At 49.3% G+C, this 10,789-nt stretch overlaps 1 protein-coding gene across 1 annotated transcript; it reads left to right on the top strand.

Moving 5' to 3' along the window:
- The first annotated feature begins 1,053 nt into the window (after positions 1-1,053).
- Positions 1,054-3,063, top strand: LINGO4 (leucine rich repeat and Ig domain containing 4). Its single transcript, XM_061186011.1, has one exon. It carries the CDS (start codon positions 1,069-1,071, stop codon positions 2,848-2,850), a length of 1,782 nt encoding a protein of 593 aa, XP_061041994.1. The 5' UTR covers positions 1,054-1,068; the 3' UTR covers positions 2,851-3,063.
- Positions 3,064-10,789: the final 7,726 nt, after the last annotated feature.

Raw genomic sequence — 10,789 nt, forward strand, 5'->3', positions numbered from 1 at the left:
AAACCAAGTTGACAGGCTGGGCACACAGCCTGTGCCCAGAGATCTGCTGTGCCAGCCAAGGGCTCCCTTGGTCCCCACCATAGCGTCTGGCCAGGCGCTGTCTCTCCTCACTTGTCTATGCCTCCCTGGCTCTCAGTCTGTCTCTTGTGTTTTTCTCAGGCAGCGGAGGCCAAAGGGGACAAGAGATCTCCCTCAGACTCACACACTGGGCTTGAATCAAAACACCATGAAGGAGGGGTATGAGAGAAGCCTAAGTCTGAGGACCAAGCAACAAAACTGGGGCATCTCTTGGGTCCCTCACACCCTAACGTCATCTATAGGGGAGGCGGGGCTGCCCTTTGGGTTCTTGTGAGGGATTCATGTACCCCCTGCAACCTGTGCCATATCTAATGTGCAGCTTGGCTGTCGTCCACAAGGTGTTCTGGGGAGATTGGATCTTGTTAGTCTGGGGCCTCAGGCCCTGGGCCAGGCTGGAGGAGGGCAGAGAGGCAATAAGTGGAGCCTGGGGGGGCAGAGCTGAGGCCCACATGCTTCCCAGCCTTGGATGACTTAGTCAAGGTGATGCCTGTCTCCAATCAGGATCCAGGGATATGATCCCCCTTAAGCCGTAGACAAAGCTGTGGGTAGATAACCTGGGAGAAGGGTGGGCAGAGAGGGACAGAGCAGAGATTGGGAGAGCAGTTATCAGGGAGAAGGGACCTGAGGTATTTCTGGATCTCACAGATGTAGGGAAACTCAAAAGTTACTTCCCTGCTGCTTCCTGTCTCCCTCCCATAAAACTTTCCCCACCTGACTAGGGTTCCATGAGCTAGTAAGCACTTGGCCTTTTACCCAGGTTGGGAGGGGGAGGAAAGTAGAGAGTCCCCGAAGAGGAGCTCCAGAAGGCTCCAGGGAGGTGTGCACCAGAATTCCTCCCAGATCTGCACCCTAGCTGCTGGCCATGCTGAGATGGGTAGCTCAATATCTCTCTCTCCTCTAAGGAGGCCCAGGGAAGTCCAGGGTTCCCATCACCTGAAGCCACTTTCCAAAAAGGGCCATGTCATCGTCTATTCCAGGATTGAAGAAGGGATGGCTGCGGCCACTACTCCAAAGCAAGCCTGGCCCCCGTGGCCCCCCATCTTTTTCCTGCTCCTCCTGTCTGGGGGGAGCAGCGGCGGCTGCCCTGCTGTGTGTGACTGCACCTCCCAACCCCGGGCAGTGCTCTGTGCCCAGCGGCGACTGGAGGCTGTACCAGGGGGACTCCCGCTGGACACCGAGCTCCTGGACCTGAGTGGGAACCGCCTATGGGGGCTTCAGCGGGGAATGCTCTCCCACCTGGGCCTGCTCCGGGAACTGGACCTCAGCTATAACCAGCTGTCCACCCTCGAGCCAGGGGCCTTCCATGGTCTGCAGGGCCTGCTCACCCTGAGGCTGCAGGGCAACCGTCTGCGAATCATGGGCCCCGGGGTCTTCTCAGGCCTGTCTGCCCTCACGCTGCTGGACATTCGCCTCAACCAGATTGTCCTCTTCCTCGATGGAGCTTTCGGGGAGCTAGGCAGCCTCCAGCAGCTTGAGGCTGGGGACAACCACCTGGTGTTTGTGGCTCCGGGAGCCTTTGCTGGACTGGCCAAGCTGAGCACCCTCACCCTGGAGCGTTGCAACCTCAGCACCGTGCCTGGCCCGGCCCTGGCCCGCCTCCCAGCGCTAGGGGCCCTAAGGCTCCGAGAATTAGATATTGGGAGGCTGCCGGGAGGGGCGCTGCGAGGGCTGGGGCAGCTAAAGGAGCTGGAGATCCATCACTGGCCATCTCTGGAGGCTCTGGAGCCTGGGAGCCTGACTGGGCTCAATCTCAGCAGCTTGGCCATCACCCGCTGCAATCTGAGCTCGGTGCCCTTCCAAGCGCTGCACCACCTGAGCTTCCTCAGGGTCCTGGATCTGTCTCAGAATCCCATCTCTGCCATCCCGGCCCGGAGGCTCAGCCCCCTGGTGCGGCTCCAGGAGCTCCGACTGTCAGGGGCATGCCTCACCTCCATCGCTGCCCACGCCTTCCATGGCTTGACTGCCTTCCACCTCCTAGACGTGGCGGATAACGCCCTTCAGACACTGGAGGAAACAGCCTTCCCTTCTCCAGACAAATTGGTCACCCTGAGGCTGTCTGGTAACCCCCTGACCTGTGACTGCCGCCTCGTCTGGCTGCTCCGGCTCCACCGCCACCTGGACTTTGGCACGTCCCCCCCTGCCTGTGCCAGCCCCCAGCACGTCCAGGGGAAGAGTCTGAGGGAGTTTTTAGACATCCTACCTCCAGGGCACTTCACTTGCCAACCAGCCCTGATCCGAAAGTCCGGGCCACGATGGGTCATTGCAGAGGAGGGGGGGCATGCCGTTTTCTCCTGCTCTGGAGATGGAGACCCAGCCCCCATCGTCTCCTGGATGAGGCCTCAGGGGGCTTGGCTGGGAAGGGCCGGGAGAGTAAGGGTCCTGGAGGATGGGACGCTGGAGATCCGCTCCGTGCAGCTACGAGATAGAGGGGCCTATGTCTGTGTGGTCAGCAATGTAGCTGGGAATGACTCCCTGAGGACCTGGCTGGAAGTAATCCAAGTTGAACCACCAAATAGCACTCTCTCTGACCCCAACATCACCATGCCAGGGATCCCAGGGCCTTTCTTGCTGGATAGCAGAGGCATAGCTATGGTGCTGGCAGTCGGCTTCCTCCCCTTCCTCACCTCAGTAACCCTGTGCTTTGGCCTCATTGCCCTCTGGAGCAAAGGCAAAGGCCAGGTCAAACATCACATGACCTTTGACTTTGTGGCACCCCGAACCTCTGGGGATAAGAACTCTGGGGGTAACCGGGTCACTGCCAAGCTCTTCTGACCTTTCCTTCCACACTGGGGACCCATCCAAGAGGGGAAGAGGACCAAGGCTGCTTGGACCAGATGCTAGTCCCAAACAGCATAGATCTCGCACACCTCCTGCCTGCACCATGCCAGCAGCTAATGCTGCCTCCTGATAGCCTGCCTCCTTGTGCTTTTGCAGTTTGAGGATAGCATTGTCATCTCTTCCCTGAGTGTCCCGGGAAGCTGAAGATGTAGACCCTGTAGTCAGCCCAGTCCTCCCCCCACCAGATACAAAGCAGGAAATATAACCCTCCAGTCTGCTAGTCTAAGCTCCAGGCTTCCTTCACACCCACCTACACACACCTTAATAACCAATACCAATCGCCAACCACAGCCATAGATTACTTCAGAGATGGGGCTGGGAAGTGCCACTTGCTTCTTGGAGTCTCTGCTCCTCAACCAGGTGGTCTCTCTCTCTCTTTTCTGCTCTGTCCCCTCTCTAGGTGCAAAGAACTAGGGCCAATGACCTTAAGCTAAGGAGAAGAGGATGTGACAGGGGAGTGTGGGACGGGGAGGAGGACAGACTACACACTGGCACTGAGTGTGCATGAGCCCCACCACCTGCCTCTGTCTGTCACATCATTAAACCTGTTGCCAAAAGGCCATGACAGTAGCAGCCACAACTAAATGTGATCTCTGGAGTTTTCTTTAGTCTTTTCCACCCCTTATTTCTGTCAGATCTCCCCCTTCCTACCCTTTCTGCCTGCCCATGGAGACTGTATCCTAATGGCCTTGCCTGAATCTAACGAGCCTGACAACCAGGGGTTTACGCAAAAGGTTGCCGGCCATGCCTGGAGAGATCAGCACTCCCGGCCCATCTCAGGGTCAACCCTTTCCCCTGTACTCTCCCTCTCTGGAGTTGGAGGAGAGATCCTCTGCCTTCCAAAGGATCCCTCTGCAGAAATTTCAACCCAGGGCACCCAGCTCCTTCCCTTCTTTCTCATTCTGGTTGGAATCTCCCTAATATTCCTGTATTGCAGATCCCTAGTGCCCTTGATGGAAAGCAAGAGAACTCCTAGAAAATGACTAACAAAAGCGAGAATCTGCAGCTGTCAAAGGAGAGAGACCCATAACACAGCAGGACTAGGTTTGAAGGAACAAGGTGGGAGGGGCACTGCAAGCTGTAGTGAAAAGTGGAGGGAAGAAGGAGCAGCAGGAACTACCTGCCTTTCCACCGTCCTTCAGCAGTTTCCCCTGGTTCTGTGTTTAGTGCAGCCCCGGTGGGAAGCTGTCTCTGGATAGAGGTCGCTGTCTTATGGAGACCCCAGATGCAGAGGCGGAGTGGGAGGAGGAGATGCTGACTGCCTCTGAGTGTACTCCAAAGAGAGGGCAAAGCAGAGCTAGGAAAAGTAGAGATGCTGAGAGCTCAAGGGACAGGGCAGCAGCCTCAGCATCACCGGAAGGGGAGGAGTGAAGAGAGAGGAAAGGAGCAGGGAGGAGGGGCCGAGAAGTGGAGAGTCACGAGGTCCCTGGGAGCCTCTCTCTCTCTCTGCAGCAGCATCTGCACAGCGGCCTTAGTTCCCCTCCACCCTCAGGAGCCCCCACCCACCCCTCACCCAACAATATGCAAGCGTCATCAGCTTCCTAGCCATTCCTGCTGCCCTCGTCCTTGCTCTGAGGAGACTCCACTCATTAGGAGATTCCCAGCCCAAACTGTCCCTGACAGGTGAGAGAAGCTGGCACCATATGGGGGCAGCCAGACTTCACCAGCAGGCAAGCTCTTCGGTGGGGCAGAGGTGGGAATCTGGGGGCAGGGGGCTGTGGGCAGAGGTGAATGTGAGAGAGAACCCGGCAGTTTGGAGAGTGAGGCTGGAGGATCACACAATCTTGCGCATCCGGAGCCTCCAACCTTGCTCCCGGCACCGTGCACACACAATTCTCTTAGCATTGCAGCAACCTCCCCTCTCCAGTTTATTAGACAGCAGAAAGGTTTCCCTGGGGCACAGCCCTCTCCCTCATTTCTAAAATCTTCCATCAGTAGCTTGTGCAATTGGGACTTGTGGGGGTCAGGTGCTAGAGGTTCTCATACTAGTTGCCCACACTGTAATGCAGAAAAGGGCAGAAGTAGCAATGCTGTTCAGAGAAATCTACCCTGGGAAGCCCCCTGAGGCAGTGGGGAATGGATGACATGTGTCTGGATTGGGAGATGTTGCTGCCTGAGTCCCACAGCCGCCAGAGCAGCCCAATAGAAACAGAATGTGAGTCACTTATGTGATTTCAAGTTTTCTAGTATCCCATTAAAAAAGCAAAAGAAACAGATACAATTAATTTTAATATTCTATTTTATTTAACCCAGTGTACCCAAACTATGATCATTTCAACACGTTATCTATATAAAGATGAGTAATGAAATATTTTACATTATTTTTTCATATTAGGTCTTTGAAATCTAGCGTATACTTTACACTTACAACACATTCCAATTTGATAACTAAATTCTCACCAGAAATATCTGATCTGTATTTAGGTTTCATAAAATTCACTGTTGAGAAAGTCAATTCACACGTCCAAGTTGTTCCAACCAAGTTGTTCCATATTAAAAGTTTTCCAATAACTAAATCAAGTATTGGTCTTAACATTTAAATTAATTGAAATTAAATAAATTTTAAATTCTACTCCTCAGTCACACTAGCCATCTTTCAAGTGCTCAGTAGCCACATGTGGCCAGTGGCTACTATATTGGACAGCACAGCTCCAGACACTGTAACTCTGGGTGTAGACTAGGGCCTCCTCACCAGAGGTGGGCAAAGTGTCCCTCGAGAAGCACGTTCAACCTAGAGGAAATGCCTGTGGGGTTCCCCAACTACCACCCCTTGCTCTCCTGACATGGCCTTTCCAGAACACCTTCAGGGAGGGACGCTAGTTACCGTAACAAGGTTACTGCAATGAGCACTTCCACAGCTTGTCCAATCATCAGAAAGCCAGCCCCTTACCCCATCTGCCTGAAAAGGCTGCCCTTAGCTCAGGGGTGTGTGTGTGTGTGGACAAGTGTGTGATGGCAACCAGGGGCGCAGGCGGGTGGTGTGTGTGCACATGCAGAGATGTTATGGTCCACGTCAGAGGCAATCCAATGGCAGCTCTCCCCTGGAGGGACAGTCGTGGAGATAGAAGAAAAATAACATTTATTCTATGTTAGTGGTTATATGTATGTTTTCTTATTTAATCCTCACATCAACCCTATAAGACAGGGAATCTTGGCTGATGGAACTAAAGGTCAAATAGATTAACTTGCTCGGGTACACAGAGCTGGTTAGTAAGGGAGCTGCTTCTGGACTCAGGGCTAACTCAAAATCCAAATGCTTTCCACCACCCTGCCATACTGCTCCAGTCACTGTCTGCTCTTATAACCCCCTTTCCCAGGGTCTCTCAGCTGCAGGAACTGACCTGTGAGAAAGGTAGAATCCAGGGGTCATCCTCAGCCCCACCCACTCCGAACAACTCTTTTAAGGGGAACTGGGGTCAGTTGTTGGTCCTCACCTTCCTTCAGTAACTCTAATGCACCTGATTCAGGAAGCTGAGGATTGGTTGTTAGTTTTTAATCTTTCTTCTCAGTCTCCCCCAGCATCCATCTCTCAGAGAGAGGCAGGAGACTTTGGGTAGGACTTTTGCTCTAAGAAGTGAGTGTGGTGATGATTCAGGCCGGCGAGCATGTGAGATCAGAGGACTCTTGAGTCCTCTTCCTCCAAACTGCTTTGTAAAGGGGAGTTAAGCAAGAAGACTTAGAGCTGGATGGTGGTGGCCAGAGAAGCTGAGGAGAATGTCTCTCTCCTAGGACACCCTGCCACAAGTCATCAATCTGATCGAAAGACAAAAGAGTAGCACCAGCATAATTTCTGTCTGATACTAAGGCCCACACTCCCAGTTGCTGGTTTCTGGTGAAGAGCCTTGAGTGACGGGGGAAGAAGGGGTGATTCCTACAATGGACAAAGGGAGTGTGCTGTTTTCCAAAACCTCAGATAGCTGAATATCATTTGAATGGTTTGCATGTTATCCAGGAAGGGAACTCTGTAAGCAGCCAAGGCTCTAGAACTAGGCTACTGTGTTTGAGAACCCCTCCCTGCCCAGCCCTTTAGCTAAAGTCTACTTTCCTGCTTTGGCTTACTGAGTGGAAACACCTGCCCACTGAACTCTCTAGACAACCCACACTTTATGTTAATTAGTTTCACCTACTGCCACCTGCACCTTGTTCGGAACACCCTTCAGGGAAACAGAACTGGACTCTTCAGAACAGGAGATGAGAATAAAGGAATCACAATTCACCCAATCCTAGTCTCTCACAACTCAATCTTTCAATCCTGGTTTGGGCTCTTAGAGGGGGAATGAGATGACAAATTCCAAATACACAGTGACTTGAGAGTGAGTTTGGAATCATCTCACCTGAAGTTATCCTTTCTACTCCCCAGTCTCCCTACCCAACCAATTAGAAATCCACCCTCCTTCAGAAAATTTCCAGGAAAAGTGATTACACCTGGCTTTTCACTGCTCTGATTAAGAAATTAATCCTGTGGTTTAATTTTTAATTTTAATCCCTCTTTTTGGACTTCCACTTCATTTCCTCTTCTTTGCTCACCAGCTCCCATTGGAGCTGGAAGATGATGAGCCCATAAAGTAGGCCTGTGCTTTTTATAGCAACAATGGACACTCTTCCTCAGGTCTGAACTACTCTTTACCTTTTTAAAAGTAAAAATAGCTATAGCAATCAAGGCACTCAAATACCTAGAAATAATCTTAAAAAAAAATATGTAAATTTTACATGACAAAAACTTTAAAATGCTACTGATGGGACATCAATGACTTAACACGTTTATAGGAAGATTCTGTATCATAAATATAACAATTCTCCCTTATGTAATCTAAAAATATGATTCCAAAAAATAATATTAACAGTATACTCAGAAAGGAAATTGTGGTATATTCCCAAAATATAATACTACACAGTGATGAGAATGAATGGGATAAAACTATACACAATAATATAGCTGAATGTCACAAAAATAATGTTGAACAAAAGAAACCAGACACAAAAGAGTACTTACTGTGTGATTCTCTTTGTATAAAAAACAAAACAAGCAAAACTAGTTTCTGCTACTAGGAGTCAGAAGCAAGTTTACCCTTGAGGGGAGTAGTGACTGGGAAGGGATAATGTTCTATTTTTTTGATCTGGGTGTTGGTTACACAAATGTGTTCCATTTTTGAAAATTCATCAACATGTATGCTTTTCATCTGTGCACTTTTCTGTGTATATATTGTACATCAATTTTAAAAATTGTGGTAAAAATAACACAATGTACATCAATTTTAAAAAACAGTATGGTACTAGAACATGAATAGAGAGATCAATGGAACATGAAAAACCCAGAAATAGGCCCAAATACATGACAATTTGGATCTTATGAAAGGTAGCATTCAAAAACAATGGAGGAAATATGTGTTATTCAATAAGGGTTGGACAAGACAAAACTGGATCACTATTTCACACCTTAACACCAAAATAAATTCCAGGTGAATCAAATATTTTACACATGGGGCTTCCCTGGCGGCGCAGTGGTTGAGAATCTGCCTGCCAATGCACGGGACATGGGTTCGAGCCCTGGTCTGGGAAGATCCCACATGCCGCGGAGCAACTGGGCCCGTGAGCCATAACTACTGAGCCTGCGCGTCTGGAGCCTGTGGTCTGCAACAAGAGAGGCCGCGATAGTGAGCGGCCCGCGCACCGCGACGAAGAGTGGCCCCCGCTCGCCGCAACTAGAGAAAGCCCTCGCACAGAAACGAAGACCCAACACAGCCAAAAATAAAAATTAATTAATTAATTAATTTTTTTAAATTACATTGCAAAAATACACTATAAAAATATTTAAAGAAAACATAGGATAATTTTTTAATAATCTTAGGTCATAGGACGCTTTTCTAAATATGAGACCCAGAAGTTATCGAAGAAAATGCTGACAAATTCAGCTACATAAAAATAAAAAATACTTGCATAACAAAAAAAGTCACCATGAAAGTAAAAAGACATAGGACAAACTGGGAAAGGGGAAAAATATTTTCAACTTATACATGAACAAAAGGCAAATATTAAAAGTCCTGACAACCAAATAGAAATATGAACAAAGTGTATGAACAATTTACAGAAAAGTAGAAAGCAATTGTCACTTAAGCATATTAAAAGATGCTCAACCTTATAAGAGAAATGAAAATTTAAACTGCAATGAGATGCCATTTACACTATCAGATTGTCAAAAATCAAAAAGTTTGATAACAGGCTGTATAAGTTTGCTGATCGGTAAAAATTGAGAGAGAAGATTGGTAAAAATTGCATGGAAGGCAATTTGGCAATACTAACCAAAATCCTTTTCAAACATTGTTGGTGGAATGAAAATGAGAAAAATCTTTGTGGGAGAAAGAGAATTTGTGAAATTGTATCTATCCAAATGAAAAAACAATACACACACTTCTCAGACAGTGTTTGCAGCCCTAAGTATTTATTGTACAGATATATAAGAGCCAAACAAAATATACTTGGGTATCAGTATAATGTTAATGGGACTGATTGAATATATCTTAATACATCCCTCAGGCTTACTATGAAACTTAACTATTAGGCAGATACCTATGTGCTGCTATGGACAGATATCTAGACCATATAAAAAGAAATTGCAAAATAGTAATATATAACATGTTACCGACTGGGTAATATATATAAATATATTTAATATATACACGTTTACTATAGAATATTTTGTGAAAAATCCACAAGAATCTGGTAAAACCGGTTGCTTCTTAGGGAAGAGAGACCTTTTATTCCTTTGTAGAATGTTCATGTACTACTTACTCAAAACACATATATATTTTTCAAATTAACACAAAACGAAAAACTGAGGCCCACTGGCGTCTCCTTAGCTGACCAGAGATATAATCTTGCATTCACTCAACAAACATTTACTGCGTGCGTATCATGCCCCAGGCATTGTGACAGAAGCTGGTGCGAAAGATCCCCGCATTACAAGGAGCGCTCAACCCCTGTCAAGGGTGAGCCCCTAGTGCGGGGCGGGGACTGGAGGCCGGGAGGGGCCAAGGGCCAGCTCGCGAGGCTCCCGGCGGCTCAGAGTCCGTAGCAGGGTCCAACCGTCTCAAACGGTCCAAGGACTCAGACGGCGGCTGGAATGCACTCTTCCAAAGCAAACCGCCGTCTGCAGAAACCCTCCCCTTTTCTCGCCCCCACAGAAACGGCCCGGTGGCTTGTGCCTTCGCGCCTGTTGCCCCGACCCGTCTCCCTTTAATCCCCAGGAAAGGGGGGGGGGGCCCTGATGACCGCCCTACCCACAGCTCCCTTACCACGGGGTGCTCCGAACTCGGGTCCCTCGCCATCCCTCCTGCTGCAGTGTCGGTGCTCCTCGTCTGTTCATTCCTCGACAGAGAAGTAGAGTGAGCCCCTCACTCTCTGCCGCGCAATCCCTTCCCCTTGGCTTTCTCTCCATCTCTACGAAGCCTATTTAATGTTTTCCCGCAAAAAAAATGTTTTCCGTGTCTCCTGAGTCCCTGTCACAGTATGGGGACCGATCGAGGCAAAAGATCTCAAAAGAAACAAGTGGCGGAGCATCGCCCATCAGGAGGCAGCTGCCCCAAGGGTCACTGGGTTGTGCGGTCACACTGGCTTTGTACAAAGGCACTAATTTTGTGCGAACGGTGATGCGGCTGAGTGATGCCACCCCCTCGCACCTTGGGAGCGCGATTTTTCCCCACAGGCTTAGGAGGTGGAAGCCTCCTCGGTAATTGGCCTAGAGATTGGCAGGGAGTACTCCGGGAGCCTCTAATTGGCTGTTTAATACTCAGCAGGTGCAATCTCAATTAACGATGTCGGCTTTCCCTGGAGCCTATTGGCTGACCTGGTGGGCCGGCTTTGAATTCCATCCGGG

Source organism: Eubalaena glacialis, chromosome 3 (assembly GCF_028564815.1).
Source record: "Eubalaena glacialis isolate mEubGla1 chromosome 3, mEubGla1.1.hap2.+ XY, whole genome shotgun sequence".
Classification (NCBI taxonomy): Eukaryota; Metazoa; Chordata; class Mammalia; order Artiodactyla; family Balaenidae; genus Eubalaena; species Eubalaena glacialis.